The sequence below is a fragment of the Callospermophilus lateralis genome, chromosome 8 (genome assembly GCF_048772815.1).
Source record: "Callospermophilus lateralis isolate mCalLat2 chromosome 8, mCalLat2.hap1, whole genome shotgun sequence".
Taxonomy (NCBI): domain Eukaryota; kingdom Metazoa; phylum Chordata; class Mammalia; order Rodentia; family Sciuridae; genus Callospermophilus; species Callospermophilus lateralis.
The window spans coordinates 122,020,850-122,046,702 of NC_135312.1; the positions used below are offsets into that span (position 1 = coordinate 122,020,850).

General features: G+C 35.9%; 1 protein-coding gene across 3 annotated transcripts in view; it reads left to right on the forward strand.

Moving 5' to 3' along the window:
- Positions 1–25,853, forward strand: part of Inpp4b (inositol polyphosphate-4-phosphatase type II B) — a 324,225-nt gene that overhangs the window by 133,481 nt on the left and 164,891 nt on the right. For all 3 annotated transcript variants that reach the window (XM_076863878.2, XM_076863880.2, XM_076863879.2), the window contains 2 exons: positions 21,316–21,446; positions 21,793–21,897. In XM_076863878.2, coding sequence (XP_076719993.1) covers positions 21,316–21,446; positions 21,793–21,897 — 236 coding nt within the window. The remainder of the gene's footprint in view (positions 1–21,315; positions 21,447–21,792; positions 21,898–25,853) is intronic.

A 25,853-nucleotide genomic window follows, 5' to 3' on the forward strand; every position in this document is an offset into this window, starting at 1 on the left:
TAAAACTAGTAACTGGGATTGTTCAGAGAAAGTCAGATTTCAATTTTAGGAAACCAAATGACATGAAAACCTGTTAGATTCTTAATACTGCCTAGAAACAGCTATGACCAGCCTGTTCTATATCACTTTTGCTTTATTTGATACCTCTTCTCTCACTAGAAAGTGTTAAAAAATTCAATACTGAACCTTTAAGAACCTTACAAAGGAAAGAGGAGAAAAAAGAAATCACTCTGCAGACTCAAAGGGAAATAAAAAAAAGTACAAAAGTTGACTAGCCATCTGAGTAGACTGTCGGAAGATATATTATGAAACAGAATCAGAACCCACAGGAAAAGAACCAGTGAAAGGGAAAAGGACAAGAAGAAAGTGATAATGGAGCAAGTAATGAGATTTTACAGTGCAGCAGCCAAATTAAATACACAGAGCCAGCAGAGAAGATTTGACGCCAAGAAATCATCTCAGTAATGTGGAAGACAAATATGATAAACTCTCCCTAAATGTTAAACAAAGGTGAAAAAAGCTCAGAAGGATGAAAGAGATGTTTGATGCGCAGTGCAGAAGCGGGAAACTGCTAAATAATTTTAAATATCCTTAGGAGAGAGTAGTGTGTGCAAAAGCAATGGCTGAGTACCTGTGTCCACAGGGGTGCCTTTTCTTCCTTTATGCCCAGATCGGACTCACCTTGTACTTCTCTGCAGAACCAAATGGCAGAAGCCAACGGAATAATGTCTAATGATTTCTGAGAGGAAAAGACTGTGACCCCACATTATTATTTAGGGTCAGGTTATGAATTTTTTATGAATGAAGGCAATGGAAATGACATACTTAAATATGCAGGACCTCAGAAAATGTCATCCACAAGCTTTCTTACTAAACCTACATGAGGACATGTGTCATCTAGTAAGTTAAATGAAAAATTCAGTTTATGGAATATTCTAGATTAGTACATAAATTGTGATACAAAATTAATAAATAACAAAATATAAGAAAATGAATTGCTAATGTAAGAATAGAAAGTCCTTCAAAAGTACTTACACAACATTTTTCTTTGTGAGGTGGAATCCCCAGCCTGGACAAAACTCTTCTCTGAAATACTTTTCTCAGCTGTTGTTCCATTACTTTTATTCAGATTCTAGAAAGAATCTGGCCCTGCTTGTCTTCCCTCCCAACCCCACAATTAGATGGACTCTAACTGAGATGCCATAGTGCTATTTTCTTTCAGTACTTGTAAACAATACAAAACACTTCAGTAAAGCGCTTGGAAATCATCCCTTGGAGAATTATTAATAAAAAAAGCTTTGAAATTTTTCTTCAGGAAAAAAACAAAAGAGACCATTGCCTGGCTAACTTTATTTAGGTTATTTCCTTTGTTAGGGATGCATAGCATTTTATATATAACTATTTTCTTATAACTATTTTAAGATAAATATTGAGTAAATCATTACATTTTGGGTGAAGGGTACTAAAGCATACTAAGTTAACTAGTAGCAGATATAAGCTATCACTAAGTCTTTTTTTTTTTTTTTTTTGGTACCAAAGATTGAACTGAAGGGTGCTTAACCATGGAGCCACATCCCCAGCCTGTATTTTTATATTTTATTTTGAGACAGGATCTCACTAAGTTTCTTAGGGTCTCACTAAGTTTCTGAGACTGGTTTGAGCTTCTCCTGCCTCAGTCTTCTGAGCGTCTGGGATTACAGGTGTGCACCACCACACCTGGCCCTTTTCATATTTTGTTTTGTATAATACCTGTAGAGATAGATCGATCAATTGATTGATAGATAAAGAATAATAGATTGAGAGTTACAAATAAAGGTATACTTTCAAAAAAGAGAAAACTCAGTGCATACAGAATGAACTCAGTCATGCCCTACCTACATCAGCAGTCAGTGAAAACTTTTCCTTGAGCGCCAGAATTAAATATTTTTCTCTTTGCAAGGCATATGGATATCTGCTATTTTAACCCAAAGCAAGTGTAGGCAGCGTTTGAATGCTATTTTTCAACAATACTTTGCTTAGAAAAGCAGGATTTGCCTCTTAATTCCCATGATGAAGAATTTGCTAACAAAGGAAGTCCTTAACATCTATAAAGTCTGGATTATGAAAATCCTAGACGTGCTTTCATGATGCTGTAACTCTTTAAATCTCCCTTTTTATCCCAGTTTTGACCTTTCATGTAATTAGCTGATAGCCAAAAAGTCAACAGTACTGAGTTGGTGTGTTACCATCTCTCTATAGAAGTTTTTAAGTATTTATTTGAATATTTTCTTACTTTAGTGCCCTTATTTTATTTACCAAGGCTTTAAAAATGGAAAATTAAAATGACCGCAATGAATTGATGTAGTTTCAGAAATTCACAGATAGATATTTCCTTAAGTTTGATTATGGATTTAATTGGGAAAGAAAATAGACGTTAAGGAAAAGAGGGAAGGGAATTTTAGGTCTGTGTAGTCAAAACAGTGACTTAAAGACAAGGCATATCAGTAGTTTCATATCTTTTTTAACTTAGTAAGAATGAAATCTCACTCATGACATAAAAGCATAGTATTAACTTTCACACATGGAGGTTGGTGTGTATTCAACAGAATGTGTTTTTGTGGGTCAGTTGGCAGGGGTCACGTGTGTGTACTGTGGGCTTTTTGACGTAGTGCTCACATACGGGGTTGATGAGGAGAACGGTGCCCTTTGCAGACAAGCTTGACACTGAGTGTAAATGTTCTGGAGGGGACAGAACTGTGCAGCAACTCCTTTCACATCAGTCAGGCACAGTGTCTATTCTTGCCTGCAGGTGCCACCCAAAAACACCCTCGCTCTTGGTCTCACAGTTAATGTGACATTTGGACTCCACATGAACTACTTTTATTAAATTTGAAATTGTTTGTAGACCGATTCTTAGGGCTATGGCAGAGTTTAAATCCTTTGGAAACTCCCTCTGATTGGCCTCAGCTTAGCACCTTCTGAGTTCATGTTCACATACATAACAGCTTTTGAATCGGCAGTGAAGTGCTTTCAAAACACCATGCTTTGAATTTTATATCATGGTTTAGGTCCAAAAAAATTTGCCATCAGGGAACTTAGACATCACTCAAGTTATGTTTACTGCTGTGAAGAAAGGCTCATATTGTGCCTAATAATTTTCTGATTTCTTGCTTTGGGAGCCATCGTTTACAAATATAGAGAATACATATTGAATTTTTACTTTGAATATCATACATTCCCATTATAAAAATATAGTAAAGGGCTGGGGCAGGGGCTCAGTAGGAGAACACTTGCCTTGCACATGTGAGGCACTGGGTTCAATCCTCAGCACCACATAAAAGTAAAAAAAGATATTTTTTTAAATATAGTAAAAATACAGAAAATATAGAAAAAGGAAAATCATTCTAAATTCCCTATTAAGAAGGAGAAATAGAGTCTTTAATTTTACATTCTCTCTCAGCTTTGTAAGCTTCATTGTAGTAAATGGAATTTGTACTTCCATGACCATCACACACTGGCATCAAGCTTAATTTTTTTGCATATCTGAATTGTATTATAAATCCATCCATGATTCTATATCATCTGAAATGAAAATGTAGGCTACTAATCAGTTAAAATATTTCATCTTAACTTTGATTAATACATCAAAAAGCTAGAAGGAAATATACTAGCATAATCACATTTATTGTTCCTAGGTGGTAAATTTAGAATGGCAATTTATTTCACAGCTATATAACATTAATACACTAACCCTTGAAAATAACATAGAATACTTAGACTTGCCAATTAACCATAGCTCCACTTCCTATAGTTTAAAAACTTGCATTCATTCTAAATATCAAAGTCTATTCAAAACTTAGCTCTGTTCAGGCCTGATTTTAAAAATTTGGGTGACTCTCTTTAGGAAAATTGATAGTCCTTTAGAACTTCACTTGTCCCCTTCCCTACCTTAAGACAATATATAAGTAAATTAGGTGGGCTTACAGTATATACGTAGCATCAAGAACAAAGGGATTCTTGATTCCTTGTGATATCCTTTGGATGTCTACTGGTTTCTACTATGGTATAATTGGTAATCACTGAGATGCATGGGTTCCATCTTCCTTTCAGGTAGTTTCTCGGCATCCCATTGGGGTCCCTGGGCATCTGATATTCAAGTAGTTACCCTTCCTTGCTTTTTGGTCCTGGTCTTATACTTGCATCAAAACACTGACCTTTGCAGCAATTCTACCATTGTGGATGTGTGGGAGCCTTTAGATTTCTAAACACCAGACACAGTCAATATGCATCTAGGAGCTTTCCACCATCATTTCCACAGCATTGCTTAGCTACCACGTTGAATCATTGTCAAGGCTATGGGTCATGAAGTCCTGTATCCTTGCCTATGTGCTTTATTGAAAATTATACTCTATCACATATCATTTCATAACCTCATTTTTTCCAGTATGTTATTAATATTTTTATACCTTTCTAAGTGCTTTTCTAAAATATGTTTCACATAGTTACATGATGTTCTGTCATGGAACAGCTTAATAAAGTACATAAAAATTGTTGCTTATGTTTTTATATATTATATAATATGAATAATTTTAATGAGAAAATCATATATATCTTTATTATCCTTTAGGCTTAAATACTAGAAGTAAAATTGCTGAAACAAGATGTGTGTGTTTTGTGGCTTTGGTTTCATATTTCCTAGTTGCCTTCAGAAGTTTATATCTGTTTTCACTTCTGTAGCTACATATGCACACCTTCAACTCTTACTAGTTTTCAATTTTTTTTTAATTACTTGTGTAGTTGGACATTTGTCTATATGTGTATTATAGATACTGGCACAAATACACATAACAGAACTGTGTGGAACTAAGGTGTTCATCTTTTCCTTTTGATTGGCAAGAGATATTTATATGACTAGCTTATGTTTTATAACATTTTAAAAATACTATTTCTAATTTTATGTTTTACCTTATATACTTATTTGTATTATGAAGTTGTATGTACATTTTGTGTTTTTTTTTTCCCATTGTTCATAGAAAACTTGTTTTTAGTCTCAGAGAAGTTCAGTATCAATAAATGTTTAACATGTTTCTTTATTTTACATTTTGGAATTTTATTATCAGGAATTTATTTAATGTAAAATGAGGTACTAAGTTGATTACATTTCTAAAAATTTAGTCAATTTTCATTTCTTTTTTACTTCCTTATGGTTTTTGCCCAATAACCATGTGTCTTCACCGTCATCATCAAAGTAATCAAAAATATTAAAAAGTATTAGTTAAAACAAATTTACCCTAAAAATGGGTATCTTTGGAGTATTTGTTTTTTACATTCATGAGTATGGTCCTGTCATGCCATCTCTTCTACATTCAAAAACATTTTTATAGTTTTTTTCATAGTGTTTTATATTTCTTTAAAGAATTAATGTTTGATTTTTATTGATTTTTATTTTTATTTATTTTATTTTTATTTTTATAAGAATTAATTTAAAATAATTCCTATGGACTTATTAATGCTACTCTTATTTTCTCAATCAAATACTAATGTTTTCATCAACTTTCTTTTAAAAAAATAGACTTCTTATATGTATCACATGCTGTTTGTTTAAATGATGAAATGATCAAAAACTATGAATTTGTGATGAATCTTAGGTGCATAAACCCTGCCATGTATGTTGCCATTTTTAGTGTTTTTGAAAGTTTTTAATTCTAGTTTTATTTCATTCTGGACCAGTTGTTATTTTGTAAATTGTATTTCATTTTAAAGATATTAGCATTTTGTCCCCCCATGTTTTGTTTAAACATTCTGAGTAATTAGTGGTTTTCTTACTTGTTTTCCTTATAAAGCTTTTCTCAGTTATTTCATAAATACCTTAAAATAAATTATGCTTTGTATCTGAGATGTAGAAATTTGTAATAATTTCTTCAAACTTGAAATTATTATTATATTCTCAATCTCTTACTGTTTTTTCCATCTTTTTTTTTTTTTTGGCTACTTGATCTATCAAAGGTTAAAAGATTTAGATGATAAAATCCTCTTAAAGACTGCTTTGTCATCACAACAAAGTCAACAGACATTAGACTTATATTTCTGGCCTCTCTGTAGCATCCACCTGCTTCTGGGAAAGGCTGCCATCACCTGTGGCAGCAGGAGCCAAATGTCACCTGACACTCCTGCTGTGTCTCCTCCTTGGGCTTCTCTCCTGCTTAGTTCTGCACAGCCTCTCTCACCACATGCTGCTCCTGATTTGTCACATTTACTCCCATGGAGTCCACTGTGGGCCCTATGCCATTGTTTCCAAATCCTTTAACTCCCACTTATCTTCCAAGCTCCAGATACCTCTACTCCACCACCTGCTGTCTATGTCTATTTACATCTTGCGGTTACTCCACATGCCTAAAGCTGAACTCATCTGTCTCCTTTCAAAACCCTTCTTCCTCAATTAGTTCCTGTTTCCTTACATGACACCACCCTGCCCACATGTAGGCTCAATGCAGAAGTATAGAATGTGTGCCCTTTTGTCCTGTCTCACTACATTTACTCACATTCAGCTTCCTGATTCAGTTTCTAATCATTCTCATTCCACAGTTTCTTCCAAACCCTTCCTGCTCTAATCAGAATACCCCCATTTCTTTCTTACAATAGCATGGCAGTTGACTAATGGCTTTTCTGCCTACCTACAACCTTACTATTTTCTTAAAATCCATGATTCACTTGCAGGCTCACAAAATGTGATTAAAGTATTTCAAAAATGCAGACATACCGTGGGAGTTTTGGGGAGATAGCTTTGATATTTAACCTTTTAAGAACAATATTGGGATTATGTGTTGGAAAGGGGAGAAGGGAACAAACTTCTGCTTATAAAGTTCCCAGTTTAATACTTTCTTTTGAGAACTTCAATAAACCATTCCATATTCCTGATACATATAGGATTTGGTATTGAAAAGCAAACTACTTCTTCTATTGGTTATAACTAAAATCTGGCAGAAATGGGAACTAGTTTATCATGGGGTAATTTAATGGGAGGAAAAGGAGACTAATGTGTTGAAAATTGCATATAAATGTCATATGTATTATGTGTGTATGTGATAATAATATAAATAGGTTTGTTGTGTTTATAGTGCATCAAGCTTTATGTTCCTTTAAGCTTGGGTTGGGTGCAGACAAGTTACATAGATCTCCCCAAACTACCACTGATAAAAATTTTACGGTTTGTTTTTATGTTGCCACATATTTTGTTTATGTTGAATATTTTCTCCAAATTTGGTATGATTTCAAAATTTGGCTATGCCCAGCCTATGCTGAAGTATGCTAGTTATTATACAGAATGACGGTACCTGTATAATTCAAGCTTCATGCTGGATACAAATGTATTCAAACATGGTGTGCACATGTATAATGTAGGAGAGACTCCCGTGGCCATGGAGTAGTGGCTTTAACAAAACACCTACATTTCTATGTAAAACAAGTATTTACAAACCATTCATTGTACAAAAAAAAATTTCACTGAGAATAAATACGAACCTAATAGAATTAAATTATTTGATTTATAACATTTTTTTTGTTCTCTTTCATCTCTTTACACATATTTCATCATTAATTCAAGGGAAGGGGAAGAGGAGAAATTTTCAAGCTTATGGTATTGGGAGTTTAAAGGATAAGAATATTTCACATACAATGAACTTTTTAAAGGCTTTCTTAAATTTCATGTAAAACAGATGAGTATATTTATATGTATCATGCAGAAAAAAATCTTATGAACAACATATTTATAAATATGAATGAAACTTTCATTATGGAAAACTGTAGGAGAATTTGAGACATATAAATTTTAAATATACGATTTTGTGAGCCTCTTTAGGAATGTTTTGTTTTAGATATCTCAATTGGCAAATGCTATACATAATACTAGACTCATGATGATAAAATATTTTGTATCAATGAAAATCACATGTATTTAGTTCATTACTAAATATTTCAAATATCCTATATTTTAAATCTATATTCTATAACTATGAACATATACATTTACTTATGCATCTGTATCCTAAGTCTACTTCTTGAATATATAATGTACTTTTATTTGTTTTAAAAAGATGGCCACTAAGATCTCCTAGAACCCCAGCTTTGAAATCATAGATGCCACACAGTGTGTATGTTAGAGAGACATGTTCTGTATGTTTACTTAAATTTTATTTCCTATACCTGAGTTGATTTTGTAAGCAACAAAGCTATTTTGGGAGATGGAAGATAATTCTCTGACATTGCACATTATCTTTCTTCTTCTTCTTCTTTTTTTTTTTTTTTTTTTTTTTTTTTTGATACTGTGGATTGAACTGAGGGGTGAATAACTGAGTCATATCCCCAGGTCCTCCTTTTTATATTTTATTTAGAGACAAGGTCTCCCTAAGTTTCTTAGGGCCTTGCTAAATTCCTGATGCTGGCTTTGAATTTGAGATTTTCCTGCCTCAGTCTCCAGAGCTGCTGGGATTACAGGCGTGTACCCCGGTGCCAGGTTGAACACATTATCTTAAAGCATATTTCAACTATCACTTAAAAAAAATGGTTCATTTTATTTCAAAATGACACCACTTCAAAATGTCTTTTAAAGTGTTAAAAGTCTGTCTTTAACTTTAAAATTAAAACCAGGCAAATTTTATTTCTAAAACCTCTTCACTATTATTTTTTACATAGTGACCCAGCTCCATTGAGCATTAGTTCACTTTTTGAAATCAATTTATTTACTTTTTGTCAATATATTTCCAGTCAAACTTATTCTTTTTACAAGGCAAGTCTGTTCTTATGTCTCCCCAATTCTCCTGTTGTGTCACATGCCTTGTTTTCTTTTGCACAGCTGAAACATGGATGTTTTGGGATGTCTGTTGACATTTGCATACTTGGTTAAAACAAAGACACAATGAAAATCTTTGATGATTTTAAAGAAATGTTGGTTAGTGGGAAAAGCAATAGGGAGCCAGCCACACTCTTTAGATCTCATACATATCAAGTAAATCTCAAACTGTTGAGTCTAATAGAAGTTTCTATAGTGTCCTGTCTCTTCCTCTGTTTTTCTTGGTGTTTCTTTATATCTCTCTCTCTTGCTCTCCCTTGCCTGTTTTCTGAGAATAGTGAAGCCCAAGAATTCACAAAAGATGCTTTAGAAAACATCCCATCAGAACTCTCCTGTCGGCTTATGCCTGATGAGTGTTATTTCTTCTGTTCATTTTTCTTTATATAATGTTGAAGCACAGTTAGGATGCCACACGGTCCGTTGTTTATCTTGCAAAGTGCTTTTGCCCTACTAAGTCCGAGTATGGAGGGCAGATGCTGCATGCCATTAAGTTCATCGTTATGGATTCTTGGTATCATTTAATGAGAGGTCCTGTAGAGCACTTAGGAACTTCAAGCTGGCGATAAAAATATGGTTTTATATCACTGTTTGGGTATTATGATATCCCCACAGGAAAGAACAGGGCAAAACTCATAAAGAAACTTTTTTTTTTCCTATTGTGCCAAGATTCTTTATTTCAAATGACTTGAGTATAGAAAAGTGTGTTGTAAACATAAGAACACAGAATTGGAGTCATCATAGATTGAGCTCAAATTATGTATGTGCTGCTTGAAACATACTTTAAATTTGTAGAAAATTAATCTATCAGTTTTCTGATTTTTAAACTATTTAGGTTATAGTATCATTTGTCTTGCAAGACTATGTATTAATTTAATAAGCAATCAGAAGGGTCTAGCATTATAGATTATAGGAATTTGTTTTGTGTTGTGTGTGTGTGTGTGTTGCAGTACCTGGTCTGAGACTTGGCTCAATCAACCCCATTGAACAGCTCTATGACAAGGTTTGACCAATCTAATTGCTATAATTTTGAGTTTCTTCAGCTATAAAAATGGGCCTAAGTGATATATGCATGTAGTTGTGAGATTTCAAATGAACTATGGATACAACACAACCAGTATGTAGATACACATAACGTTAATTTGAAAGAAAGCCTTAATATTCATGTAAAGAATCATGTACTCAGCAAACAATACATATATCAAAGCTACAGTTGGGCTGGGATTGTAGTGCAATGGTAGAGTGCTTGCCTAGCATAAACAAGGCACTGGGTTTGATGCTCAGTACCACATAAAAAAATAAAGTAAATTAAAAATGTTAACAACTAATAAAAATATTTTTTAAAAAGCCACTGTTATTTCTCACCCCAACATAAAATTTGTAGTGTTTCAGACACAAAACTGAGTCTGTAATTTATTTTAATCTCCTTTGGTTTAATAGCTCAGTCTGGCTGATACCTACATAAGATACACAGAGAAAAACCAAGGGTGCACGTACACAGAGGGAAAGCATTATAAGGTCAAAGACGGGGGTCACATTCAGCCAAGGATAGAGGTCTCAGGAGAAACCACTGATACCTTGATCCTGGATTTGTAGGCTCCAGAACTATGTGAAAATATATTTCTATTGATTAAGCCACTCGTCCTGTGGTATTTTGTTCTGAGAGCTCTAGCAAACAGTACAGGCCCCAAAGCCAAACTGCCTGGGCCTTGCTCCAGCTCTTGTACTCAGCAGGTAGATGACCATGGGTGAATTACTTAACATCTCTGGCCTTCATTTCCTCATTTGTAAAATGAGGATAATAATAATTTATCTTCTTCAATGGGTTGTTACGAGTATCAAATGAATTCTCATTTGTCGAGCTCTTAGCAGAGTACCTGGTACAAAATACAGACTGCATAAATATTTGTTAAATAAAAATAAAATAAATAATATTTTGCTGTGTTGGTTGACTTTCTAGCACTGGGTATAGCCAAGACGTCTATCAAGTGCACACTCCCAAGAAACTATTTGAACCAGTTCTCTATGGAGCTGAATGGTAGTTAAAGTTCAAATGAGTCCCTCAGGTGCGAGAGTTAAATCTTGTCCTGTTCTAGGATGTTTTCCTTAGGAGAAACCATACTCACCAGGAATTAAAATTACAGAGAATAGGATTCACATTGAGACCTGGGTACAAGTACCCCTGACCAGTAATGAGGTATCCATCAAGTCACCTCATTCTCTGTCACGTTCTTCTCATTTGTATCCATTCAGACTCACCAGGTGATGGAAATGTTGTTCTTTGCACTGTTCCTTATGTAAACCTTGTGGCTCCAGAGAATTTGAAATGTGCCTGGTGTGACTCTAGTGTTTTTTGTTTTTAAGAGTCAAGGAGATTTATTTAGGAACGCAGATCCACACTCAAGGGGAAAAGCTAGAGAGAGAGAGTAGAGAGAGATTGCTTGATTGATTGATTGAGAGGGAGATGCGTTTGGAGTAAAGCAAGGAATCCAAATTCACAGGAGAATGAAGGCCATCCTAGAGGAATAGATAATGCCAAATTTTTAATTTTGTTTGGCGCATCTCTGAAACAGTGAATTCTGGGTATTGTGAGGTTTGATGGAGAGATATATTTGATGCAAAATTGACTCTGATTATCAGAAGGAAGAGATGAAGACTAATATCAGAAGGGTCACAGTGTCCACCAACCAGCCAAGGGTGATGTAAAACATTCAGTGAAGCCTCCTGAATTCCATCCATCTATCTCCCTCTACAGGGTGACATCCTCAGCCTAGGACCAGGGCGTTTGAAGGGATGGTATCCAGAGATGTTTGCAGTTTCTGAAAGTGTAGGCAGGAACAGTGAGAGGGTAGTATGAGTGCTACCTTTCTGGCTCTGCTGGTATTTCAAGTACAGTGTGTAATCCTCATGGCTCCTGGGAACAGAAAGACATGCAATTAACATATGTGGATTTGAGCCAAACCTCACAAAAGGCAATGTACCACTGCTTTTAACATAGTGGGATGCTGAGCTTTGAAATATTAAAACATACTTGTCGTCCATGTCTTTTAATTTTAAAACAAACTACCAATGGTAAACAGGATGTTATTTAGAAATAAACACCAGTTCACCTTTATCAGGAATAACAAATAGATTCTATGGCTGTAATAAGGCATACTTATTTATTTACCTCATTTTTTTCTAATGCGGTTACCTAAAATTAAATTATAGAATCTGACTGTTTATCAGATACAAACAGATTCTGTGATTACAACTAAATCCTGTAATAACTGTGTTCCAATTCTTAGTCTTTGCATATAAATTGAAACTTTATTGAGGGAACAGTACAATACCCACTTATTTTAATGTCAAGTGAAAATCAGAGCGAATGACCGCTCAGAAATATTCCATCGTTTTTCATTGAAATAGTGGCTCATGGATCGCAGCACTAACTACATTGTCATTTAGAAAAATGAATTTTTTGAAAAATAAGCCTGTAATTTATGGATGCAATTTTTATCCCCATATTGGTTAAAGTACAGACATTTTGAATAGTGTGCTGAACATACTGTGAAACTTGACATCCAGTTGAACTTTGCTCAGTTTTACGGTGTCGCCCAACCACTTTATGAAATTGAAGCCACCCACCAGCCATTTATGTGGTCTATTCTTCACTGACTATTTAGTATTTCATTTTTTTACCTATCAGATAAATTTTTATGACTTCTTTGGGATTTGATTTAAGGTCTAATTTTGCTTAATGAATGAAAGCAGCTTGGCTATTAAACTCTCCACCCGTGCACACCCACATGTAGTTTTACTATGTGATAATTACCAAAAGGCTCTTTTTAAATTGTAGAGATATTTTTATTCTACAAAATGGTATTATAAAGCTCATTTTGGTAAAAAATATTTCTGTTTACTTAAATAATAACAATCTGAAATAACATTTTAATGTCTATCTTTCGGCTGTATTCTTTGATATATAAATTTTTACCAGACTATTTTATTTGGACAATACTAATTTCTGATAAAGGAACTAACTGTTGTTCTTGGCTATTCTTTGTTATGATAATTACTTTTCTTAATTTCAGAGATTTTTTATTTTATGTACTCCAAATGGGTTTATCATTTTAGATTCACCCATCTAATAAAATACATATTCACATACAGAGTTGTGACTTCAGGACTAGAGATTTCTTGTCTGTGGCCTTTTGACAAGTTGAACATCTCTACAGTCATTTGTCCTTTGTCGAAGTTCAGAGGACCCATTTGTGAAATGGGTATGTGGATTAAAAGCCCATGGAAGAGTCTGAATCCCCAAAGTTTCCCTCCAGCCTACACCTCCCACCCCTGGATTCTTACGTAAAGAGAGGAATCTGTGTGATAGATTCCTTGCAGGGTGTGTTCCTCACGATTCCCCAGAGAAACAGAATAGTGTGTGTGTGTGTGTATCTCCCTGTTGATTGTACGGAACTGGTCTATGCAATTATAGAAGCTGACAAGTCCCAAGATCCACAGGGTGAGTTGGCCAGCTGTAGAGTCAGGGAAGCCAACGAAGGGGCTCCAGTCTGAGTCCGGAGGCCTGAGACTTTGGAGGAGCCAATGATTCCAATGAAATTGAAGGCAGGAAAAAGCCAAAGTTATATTTCAAAGTCAGTAAAGCAGGAGAATTCTCTGAGTTGAGGGAAGATCAGCCTTTTTGTTCAATTCAGGCCTTCTTCTGCTTGGTTGAGGTCCTTCTGCATTAGGGAGGGCAATCTGCTTTACTGGGGCACCAATTCAAATGCTAATCACTTCTTAAAACACCATCACAAGACACAGCTAGAATATTCCACCAAATATTTGGGTACCTCGTGTCCCAGCTACATTGACACATAAAATTAATCATCACGGTAATAAATGTCATGTGAAGATAACAGTTCAAGTCTTTATATCTAAGGAAGACTTGCCTGATCTAAAACTTTCATTCCGAAACATAAAAGGGTAGACAGTTCAACAAGGTGTTACTTCTGAGTTGCAGTTGGGGCAGAGCTTAGCCCTCTACTTTGAGGTTAGTCTATATTATGGTTTTATCATCCCACATTTTAGGAAAATCTAAGAGCAACAAACTTCAAGTGTACTTTTCATCCATTCACTTAACAAGCCCATATTGAGTACATCTCAAGGATGGGGGACTGTGGTAGGACAGGAGATGACTAAGGAAAGTCTCTGCCTATGACAGGTTCAGAACACATTTGTCCCATATTGAAATATTCCCCATCCCCTGGTGCTGGATTTAAAACTACAAAGGCTTTAGATAGGAGCTAATATTTTCCTGTTTCTCTTATTGGTCTTAGACCTTGCTATATTTATTTCAGCATTATTTTCTCCCCAAACACATTTACAGAGAGAATTACTATATAAATAGAAGAGAGATAGTTGGAGACAAGGTTGTATGGAATGAGGCCTGGGGCCTGCGCTGCCTTTACTGGACCATCCCCTGGCTCTCTAGCCCCAGAATAGAAGGAACAAAGTTTAAAAACCATTTATCAATTAAATACTCTTGTCAATGTTTTACACCTTATAGGTAAAATATTTAAAGCAGGTTTGGTTATTTTCTTCTAAGTCCTCTGCAATAAATTTTGTGTTCAATTATTTCTCTTTATTTTTTATGGAGTTTTTAAAGAATTTTAATCTCATTTTCTCATCACGTTTTTCAGTGGTTTATGTCTGAAACATTGTGCATGAGTAGGGTGTTCCATCTCATGGACCTTTCAGAGGATGGAGATGACCTTGAGGAACTTGTATTTTACTGAAAAGAAAAAGCATGTGTTTTTGAAATATTTAAGCAAGGTAAAAACAAAAGAAGCCACACAGACAAAAGATACTTCTTAAGCTTATTTCCAGAGAGTCATATGAATATTTCATCAAGAATCAAAAATGTCACACATTGCAGTTGGAATGCCAAGATCCACAGAGCTGGAGATTTCTTGAGTAGGCCTTAGAAATCATCTGTCTTCTTTGGAGATTAGTTTTGTGTCATTTCCCTTTTTCTTTTGTAGGTAGCAAAGGGAAATGGGACAGATGGCAGTAAGTGACAAAAAACTGTTTACTGTCTGAGAGGCCTAAGCTTATTAATATTTTAATATTAAATATTTTCTTCTCAACTTCTTTTTTCTACCTGTTGGACTCCTAGAGAATTAGGAGGAGTTGGAGGCAGGCTAGAAGATGTGTTTTAGATAGATCTATAGTGAGAATAAAGGAATGAATGCATGAGATGGTGTGTATTTAGCAGGGTGGTAGGTTTTCCACAGAGAATCATTTGGTAGTTTTGCAAAGTCAAAATTGAAGGAGAGAGCTTTTGAAAGTGGGAGCTGTTGTTACTGTGAATAAAATGAGAATGTTTATAGATGAGAAGGAGTATTTTTTAAAATATTTCTCTCTACATCAAACATATCTTTACACAATTCATCTCCTTTGCCACATACTCCAAAGGCTTGGTGAATATATGTAATAATTGAAGTCTAACTTTAGTATCAGATTACCATTGATATCCATGAGACAAAGTGGAGAGATGAGACCACAGGGTCCTCTTAAGGATGGGCACCATCAAATACTTGAACGTAATATAAATGGGCAGGCCTGCGCTCCTCCATGCCCTACTCAACTATTCAAAAGTAAAAAATCCCATTGTATAATTTCTATTTTGTTCAGATTTTTCAGTCATATTTTTATTACTGTAACCAAAATATTTGATAAGAACAACTTGGTGGAGGAAAAGTTAGGGTGCTAGAGAAAGCTGCTTAGCTCATGGAATCCAGGAAGCAAAGAGAGCCATTGAGGGTCCAGAGAAAAAAAACATAACCCGGCCATACCCCATCTGTGTATAGTTACCACTCCGTAATGAATTCAAATTATTAATCCATGAGACAAATTAGGTCTGCTGATCATTCTACCTCTGAAAGTTCCTGCATTGCTTCATGAACTGTTTAGGGAACATTTCATGTCTAAAATGTAACATCTGGTTTATCTTTGAAAAGTACTCGGAAGTTTACAAGTACTAGTTCCTGAGGTCAAGAGCCCACATCCTAAATCCCACTCATTCAACATTTTTTTTTTCATTAAGCAGTCTGTAATTTGTTTTTATTGTATTGTGTTTATGAGTGTTTCTTTGTTTTTACAGTAGGGAATTATATGAAATAAGGAAAGAATGGCCATGGGAACCACAGTTCTAAAGCCTGGTGGACTCTAGTGACTCTAAGGCTACCAAGCAGTTTTCCCTGGGCTTCTCTATATGTGATACAGCAGGTTTCAAACTATTCTCTGAGCCTCCTTCCCAATGTAACCTTCTGTGTAACTGTGCTTGTTTTTATTTTAACAGACAGGTTTTATTAATTCTGATATCCTATAACTTGGATAGTCTAATGTGATATTTTGAGGATGAAAGAAGGTACTCATAATACAGTGGAATAACAGGTATAAACTGGCATAGTTGCCCCACTTCTAGCATATGTTGGTGGAATGAGAAATAGTGGGGAAAATTAGTAATATAATTTAAAAGACTTTTTAAATCTATGCATATAAGTAATTGTGCTCTGAACTATATTTATGAACCATATGACATTAAGACTTTTTGTGCTTATTCAGCTACTAATCATCCTGTGTGTGGGTGTTATAAAACTATGAATGTAAAAGCAGACTGTGTAAGTAGGGCCCATGCCAGAGAGACATTGCAGAAGATGCAGACTGTATTGCAAGCCCTGGGCTAAGTCATCCAAGGAGATCTAATGGGGCTGAAAGTATCTGTGGTAAAAACCCAATGCTGCCTTCTGGAGTCTTTGGGAAATACAAATGGGAAAGTTTCAGGATAGACCCTAGGATCCCGGCACGTTCCAGTGCTTCTTACATCAGAGAGTTACTTTTCATTTTAAAAAATTAGCTCTTAATGTGATACAGGGCTCCAGCAGAAACTGAACTCCTGCTGATGAGACACAAAGTGGCTGTCACTAGAGCTGTCCACTGTGAACTGGTATTGAACTTGAACCCATGGTATGGTATAGGAATAATGTATTGTTAGAAGGGAGTGATACATTTGGAACTAGACTCAAGCAGATCCAGAAGGTATGAGCATATATCATGAAGAGGTGTCCCAGGGTCTCATGTCACCTGCCTTATTGGCATTGATGTTCTTTCTCAACAATACCTTATGCCTGCATGGGGGTTTCCCCATAGAAGAGTAGGGAATTGAAACTGATATGAATTGGCCTGATACATGTTGGGTGGATTTTATGATCAATAGTGAAGGAAATCTGTCCTGTGGGCACATCAGTTTACTTGTCATTCCCTTTATTTGGACAAAGCATAGCTTGAGGTACACATATATATGGAGCAGTGGTTAAGTTAATGGCCTCATGGACCTGGAAGAGATAAGTCTAGACAAATTAGATATGATGTGTGTGGGCAAGAGCTATGTGGATGGGCCTAGAGGAGTGACCATGGAGAGTCTTTATGCCTATAAGACAGTAAATGCTTCTGAGGAAACTCTCTTACCAGGTAGATAGCATCCCTTGTCCAGGATATATAAGCCACTTTCTCAGCTACCCCATGTTTTGTGCAATAGACCCGGAACCAAATGACCTTGGGGACAGTGGTAGGAACTATTCATGGACCCAAAGATACGGCTTCCTTCCCCAAGCTAATATAGCTATCATCACTGTTGACTCTTAAATGCCAGCCTGACAATGAGCTACTAAGTTGACCATTCATCCATGATATCACTGAACCCACACAACTGTTTGGTGGTGACTTAATTAGCAAGCAATGCTGATGGATCCCTACTACCCCAGAGGGACAACACGTTTTCCCTAAGTGGGTGACATATAGTCTGTGTTTGCCTTTCCTCTCACAGTGTCACTGCTGGTGCTGACATCTGACAGTTTATAGAATGCCTGACCCAATGGTATGGTGCCCCTATAATGTTGTTCCTACCAGGGGAACCCTGCTGCTATTTCAGGGAATGCACTACAGTGAGCTTACAATCACTGCAGGCTCTATCACACAAAAGCCATCTACCTAACAGAAGAGTGGAATGATATTAATCGTGAATAGTTAATTAAAGTACCCACATTGGGGGAAGGGAAAGCAAAAGCAAAAGCAAAAAAAAATACCCTGAGAATTGGATTACTCTAGAATGAAGTAATATGCTAAACTAACAGCTGAAACAGGGTGCTGTATTCATCACAGCTAAAATTTACAGTTCTGGGATAGAGTGGGCCCTTTTTGTAGTCAACCACAATGCCCCCTTTGCTGTTTCTGTGCTTTCTTTCTCTATAGTCTTAGATTTTGCTAATTAGAATCCTGATTCTTGTGGCAGAGGTGGATTAGGGGAGGCAAGTCTGTCAGGTGACCTAATAAGATTCCCACTTACATGGAAGCTGGGATTGGTTCCTCATGTGATCTGGTTACTACGTGTGCTTCCAAACCATGGAGGAGCAAAGATGGAAAGAGATTACTCATGGCTATAAGAATATAGGACTGTAAAAAGTCAGGACTGAGTAATGAGATAAAGGTCTGGAGCTCATAGCTGCTCCATGCCCAGAAAAGAATTGGGAAATTGAAGCAACCCAAACTCTGCAAGATCCAAGAAACTGAGCGCTCAATCCCTCAGGCTTAAGATCTACAATTTCCTCACCAGGCAGTAACTCAGAGCAGCTGAGGTGTTGGTAGAGCACTTGGTAGGAGATGGATGATGAATATTCTTTGAGTCGCCAAGGATCAGCTGGAGCATGGACTATTAGAGCTTGATTTGCTAACTCTCTTTGAGTCTTTAGGGAATTGCAACTGGCCACCAATTTGAAGTATTGTTATTTATAATATATGAGTAATCTTATTTCATATGCTATTGGGTTAAAAGAAAATGGCACAAGTGCATCGGAGATGTACAAAGATGCAATTTGTGTTTTTCCATATACTAGCTCAACCCAAATGTGTCTTGATGGTTTTGGCCAGTTGATTAATGGTGAACCTCATGTATTGCCACCATGAACACATCAGCTTTTCAGGTCACTAGCTGATTCTGCCTTCTGGAAGATAACTACCAGGCTCAGCTTGGCATGGTAGGATCCTCAGTAGTTCTGTCTTACCAGACCAGATCCAGGAAAATTTCTGTCACCACTGGGATATTGCATTCCCAGAGGCTACCCAGAACAGACAGAATATACCACTGGAAGTGGGGGAAGTAAATGTCCTTTAGGATGCATCTTTACTGATGGAATGTAGAATGTGGTATGGAACTGGCATACAAACATTTCTTTGACAATTGAACATTTTCTAAGGTGCAGAGGTTCCATGTAATTTCTCTTGGTTTGTTCCACATGGCCAAATAACTAGTCATGTTTGTTCATGAAGTTCTTCCCAGCTCAGTAATATGTCTGCTTTCTTCTTTTTTTTCCTCTCTCTCTCTCTCTCTCTCTCTCTGTGTGTATGTGTGTGTGTGTGTTTTAATCTCCTTGTGGTCCTGAAATGCTTTATTTCAGACCCTGTGAGAAAAAGTGTATTGAGACACAAAGCCAGATTTTTGAACTCAGATGTTCCTGTTCACTGAGTGACAAATATACTTTAAAGTAAATAGCCCTAGACTTCCTGATCAAAAAGACTAATTTTGGTGCACCCATTGATCTTCTCTCCTTATCTCTTTTTAATGTACTAATATAAATGTTTTTTTTTTTTAAATGGCTGCCCTCTTACTCTTCTGCATTCTGTTTTACAGTTTCTTAACTGCTCTGTATTTGAACTTTTCTGTAGACAGAGTGACGATATATGTTGGTTGGTGGGCTCTTTCAGGATATGCCCCTTCTCAGTACCATGCCTGTGTATTTTTCTGTATAAATCGTGGCATGTTGGAGGTGTTCAGTAAATGTAAAACAACTGCTCATGGACACCTCACAGTTTATCTCAAGTCTCTCCACAACAGAGTGCTAAGTATTTCTGGTTATATTTTGCCAAACTTCTTGGGCAAGGAGATTGCATGTATCCCATAGTGAAGCCATGGCTTCATACCCACTTCCTCCTCTTGATGATCCCTCACTTCTTCTTTCTCATTAGGATTTAGACAACATAAATTACAAACCCATAGCATATGTATTAGTATTAAACAAGAAAAATTAGCTTATATTTCTATTATCTTTATATATTGGAATCAAAGCCTAAATCCTTACCAATTAAATTGATATATGCCACTTGCTATCTATCTCAGATTTGACCTCATAGCTGGGATTATTCTGCAGTGGGAGGGCTCAAGCTACTAGAATTATGTGCTTGAGCTGTCATTGGTTTGTTCTTAATTTAAACGTCCTGCCATTTGAGTGCTAAGAAGTTGACACCACAGAATTTCAACCTGCCTTATGTCTCCCCATTGGTCATGAACTCCTATTACTGTCCTTGTTGATTGATTGATTATTTCTTGTCCCATGCATGTTGTGTCCTGAATCTTAATTTTTGGAAAAGTTAAGAATGAGATTAATGTTCACAAAGATTATAAAGATCTCAGGTGAAAGGTGTAGCAATATCACACTGCATACCCATCAAAACACAGCCAAGGCAGGTGTCACATTTGAAAGCAAGTCACATTTTTGCACACCATCCATTATTCTTTCGTTTAAGAGGATGTTAAAGATTCTACATCTTTCTTATTTATTAACTTGGTATTTAGCATGTTTCATAGCCAAAATAGCAAAGAAGGTTCATTATTGCTGGTTAAATTAGCCTCATGAAAATGTTGTTGGTAAAAGTTACAGAAATGAATAAGAGATCTAACCAAGCAGCATATTAGACCATTTATCACTATAATTTTAAAAAGGCATTCTGATGATTTAAATTAACTTGGCTAAAGGGTAGAGATTTAGATAAAAGTTAATAATTAAAACCTAAATGGCATGATTAGCTCTTCCTTTTGATTTAGAAGATACAACACATATGCATACGAATTTGAAATTGGCCTCTTGGGAGAAACTAATGCCAAAAAAATTCATACCTGGAAGTATAATTTCTTTCTTATTCAAGGTCTGAATTTTATAGCTACACTATATCTAAACTGGTTTACCTGTGTGTCTCATGTTTCCTACAGACTAGGCAGATAGCCTTTTTCATGTTCTTTGATTTTGGATAATTGAAGCCCAGAACTTAGCTGTATTTATATTGAGGTTTGGGTATTTGCTTTTTAATGGAATGTTCTTTCCACATATTTACAATAGCAAGACCTCCATCTTTGTGAGGAGTTTATCAAGGAATTTAACCTTTTCCCCCTCTTTTGACATGTTTTTAATGTTTGCATAACCTACCCTAATCATATTTTCCTTTGTATTAAACTAATTTTTAAAAATTCCAATAGTAACCTCATAGAACTTTCCTGATAAGGGTATTAAAGCAATTTCTTATTAGCTTGACAGCCCTGGTTAAGGAATCTGTGTCTGCAGATTTGAGATAAAAGTAAAGAATTTCTGTTTTGTTTTGTTTCGTTTTTTCCCCCACAGAAACCAGGAGCTGAAAGAGCTTGGGGAGCTCTCCCCACACTGGGACAATCTACGAAAAAAAGTCCTTACTCACTGTGATCAAATGGTGAATATGTACCAAGATATTCTGACAGAGCTTAGCAAGGACGCAGGTATGAAAGCAGCAACTTGACTCACTCAAACTCACTCGCATTCTACATGTGTCAAAGGAAAACAATAGTGGGCATGATTGTTATGGAGATGAAAGGACCATAGATTTTTAAAAAAATCTTATTTCTTAATATATTAGCACTTTAACACATACTGTTCTATCCCACAGTATTACCATAAGAATATGTGGAATAATTTATTTCAAAAAATAGAATTTCTGAGAAGAAAACTTGTAAACACAGGACATGTTTTTCTTCCTGAAGTTTTTCTATTCAATATGTCTTTTCAACACACAAAACCTTTTTATTTATTTATGTACTAATAATGTTCCATTTTTTCCCTTCCTAGGGTCTTCTTTCAAATCAAGCAGCAGCAAAGGAGAGAAAACATTAGAATTTGTTCCAGTGAATCTACACCTGCAAAGAATGCATGTACACAGCCCTCACTTAAAAGGTAAGATGGATCATTATTTTAAAAATGGCAAATTATGTTACAGCGTGTCCTCCTTTAAAAAGCAGGACTGTTGGTAGACCCAAATCAAAAGCGTAAGAGTTATGTACAGAGGAAGATGCAACTATTACAGCCGGTAATGACTCAATAGTCTAAAAGAGACTGCGGTATGTTTATTGCTGTATTTCTGGGCAACGCTTTGTGAATGTAGCACCTGAGTTGAATTAGAGACAAAAGTGCACAGAGTATCAGCTTCTTGAAAAATAATATTTATGGTAGAAAATAGCTAACTGTGTGCTACTGCTTGAACTAGGAAAGAAAGAATGGAAGACAGAAAACCAAACTTGTTTCCCATGTGCTTTTAAGAAACCAAAGGGCAAAAGTAGACAAACAGGCAGTCAGTCCCTCTGACTTAATGGTGACCACCCACAGAAACACTTTGTCCCATGGGAATGGGGGAGGTGCTACTAAGATTAAATAGGTGGAAGGTGGCATTTTGATGTGCTCAGTTTGTCAAGGAGAAATATTAGGTTTTTATTTGTTCTTATTAATTATACATGACAATAAAATGTGTTTTGACATATTATACATATATACAGTAACTTCCCTACTTCATCCACCTTATTATGAGTTTGCATCTACATATCAGAAAGAAGATTTGAACATTTAGCCTTTGGTTTTTAGGGATTGACTTATTTTACTTAGCATGATATTCTTTACTTCCATCCATTTACCAGCAAATGCCATAATTTCATTCTTCTTTATGACTGAATAGTATCCCATTGTGTATATATACCACATTTTCTTCATTCAACTACAAAACCTAGGATAGTTTCATAGTTTAGCTGTTGTGAATTGAGATTCTATAAACAGTGATGTGGCTGTGTCACTGTAGTATGCTGATTTTAAATCCTTTGGGTATAAACTGTAGAGTGTGAGATAACTGGGTCAAATGGTGGTTCCATTCCAAGTTTTATGAGGAATCTCCATACTGCTTTCCATAGCAGTGGCACCAATTTCTAGTTCTACCAGCAATGTGTGCATGTACCTTTTTCCCCACATCCTCATCAATATTTATTGTTAGTTGTATTCTTGATATTTGCCATTCTGAGAGGGGTGAGAGAGAATCTCAGTGTAGTTTTAATTTGCATTTCCCTAACTGCTAGAGATGTTGAACATGTTTTCATATATTTGTTGACCTATTGTATTTCTTCTTCTTGGAAGAGTCTATTCAGTTTTTTTTGTTTGTTTTGTTTTTTGCCTATTTATTGATTGGGTTATTTGGATTTTTAGTGTTAAGGTTTTTGAGTTCTTTATATACCCTGGAGATTAATGCTCTGCTTGAGGTGCAAGTAGCAAAGATTTTCTCCCATTCTGAAGTCTCTCTCTTCACATTCTTGATTGTTTCCTTTGCTGTGAAGAAGCTGTTTAGTTTACTTCCATCCCTATTTGTTAATACTTGGTTTTACTTCTTGTGTTTTAGGAGTCCTGTTAAGGAAGTCAGTTCTTAAGCTGACATGATGTAGATATGGGCCTAGTTTTTCTTTCCATTAGGCACGGGGTCTGTGGTCTGTTGCCTAAGACCCTGATCCACTTTGAGCTGAGGTTTGTGCAGGGTGAGAGAGAGGGATTTAATTTCATTTTGCTACATATGGATTTCCCAGTTTTCCCAACACCATTTGTTGAAGAGGCTATCTTTTCTCCATTGTATGTTTTAGGCACCTATGTCTAGGATGAGATGACTGTATTTCTGTGGGTTTGTCTCTGGGTCTTCATAATTGTACCTGAGTAGGATCCAGAGTGACTGATATGGTATCATATTTCTTACCATTCTACCTATTCTCTTGATATTTCTTAATGACAATGATTTAAAAATTATTCTCATACCACCCTTGAATGTTGTTCTATCAACATTCTGTGTATTTATTTATAGGATGACTGATATGTGTGGTTTTTCCAGCAAACGCTCCAGATTATTATGTCTTGTGTGTTAGCATCACTGTTAATGGTACCTCCCCGGCCTTACCCTTACCTTCTCGTTTTTGAATAATAAATGCCGTGACCTGCACAGCTGAATCCTAAAGACCAGCAAGGAGCCATGGGGGTTTAAGAAAGACACACCAACATTTACAAAGAGAAAGGTGGGACCAGTTGGGAGACCTACCTCTGATGGAGGAACAGTAATCCAGAACTAGCACAGCACATTTATTATATAGGTTTAATATAGGTTTTTATCATTAAAAGGTTTTCTGTGGGAAAGTTTCTGCAAAGCAGGCAGGCTTGAGGGTCACAGCACTTGCAAGCTATTATGATTATCTTATTATGCTCAGAAATCCTGTATGTCTGGCACCTGGTATCTGAGTTCAAGTTCAAAGTTGATATAATCCCATGCCCTTGCACAGAACTTCCTTGGGCAGAGCATCAGCATTAGCTCCTGGGCAATCTTAATTCTGCATCTTTGTACAGAAAGTTCCCAAAGCAACATTCAGCCACAGCTCTGAGGCAGTCCAAGACCATGATCCAAGACACCACTCTTCACAGCTGTGGGTATTTTAGTAGTGTCCATCTTTGAGGGGGCCTTTAGTTACTTTGGGTAATCACATCTTTCATGATAAGTCTATTAACTCACGTACAAACATGTATGCATTGAGGCATCTAAAAACACAGCTGACAACCAGTTTTGTAACCATTGTCCACAATATAATGGTTATAATTGAGAAGTTAAAATGAGTGAATCCTTGTGCATTATTGGTAGAAATGTGAATTTGTTTAGACTTGGCAAGTGTGGGGGTTTCTCCAAAAATTTTAAACAGAATTTCCACATGAAATGATGGAGCAATTCTGTTGTTAGGTTTATCTCTGAAGAATTGCTTCCGGGATCTCAAGGAGAGACCTGCACCACGTTCGCTGCAGCATTGTTCTCAGTGATCAAGGGATGGAAGTCACCTAAATGTCCACTGGGGAACAAATGGACAAAGAAATTGTACCACCTATAAATAATGGTATATTTTTATCCTCAAAAAGGAAGGAAATCCTTCCATTTGCCAACAAGTTGGCTGAACCTTAGGAGCATGAAACTAAGAGAAAAAAAAACTGATTCCAAAGGATGAATACCACATCAGACTGCTTTTATAAGAAAGATAAGGGTCAGAATTAACATAAGCAAAGAGTAAAATCGTGTTTTCTGGGAACTTGAAGAGGGGGAAATAAGGAAATATTAGTGAAGGGTAAAAAGTTCTAGAGATGCAGGGTTTATGGGCCCTAGAGGTTTACTGTGCAGTACAGTATCCCTAATAATGAACACTGTATTATATATTTAAAACTTTGAAATGAAGGTAGATTTTATACAGTGTCCTTATCATATGAAGAAATATGTAAAAATAATAAAGAGGGTGGGAGGAAACTTTTGGGGCTGATGAATAGTTTTATGGCACAACCCGTGGTGGTGGGTTCAAAGGTGGATACTTATTTTCAAACTCATTAAGTTACATACATTAAGTATGTATAGGTTTCTGTATGTCAATAAATCCTCAATAAAGTGTTTTTAAAATATTTATATTTTTAGTTGTATTTGGACACAATAACTTTATTTTATTTGTTAATTTTTATGTGGTGCTAAGAATTGAACCCAGGGCTTTGCACATACATGCTAGTTGAGTGCTCTACTGCTGAACCAAAACCCCAGCCCCAATAAAGTGGTTTTTAAAAAGAGTTAAAATAAAAATCTCTGTTCCGTTTTAGAATCTTCTAAGCTTTATAATCAGAAAAAGTAAGAGTTTGGTCTTTTAGTTTGAATATATGAGTCACACATACACAACCAGTTTATGTACAAGCTGAAGTATGGTTATAGTTACTCTGATGTATAATTTTATTTGATAAACTTTATCAACAGCTAAAATTATAATTTAGATCTTTTCCACAACATATTATATAAAATGAAAGAACTGAAATAAAATGAA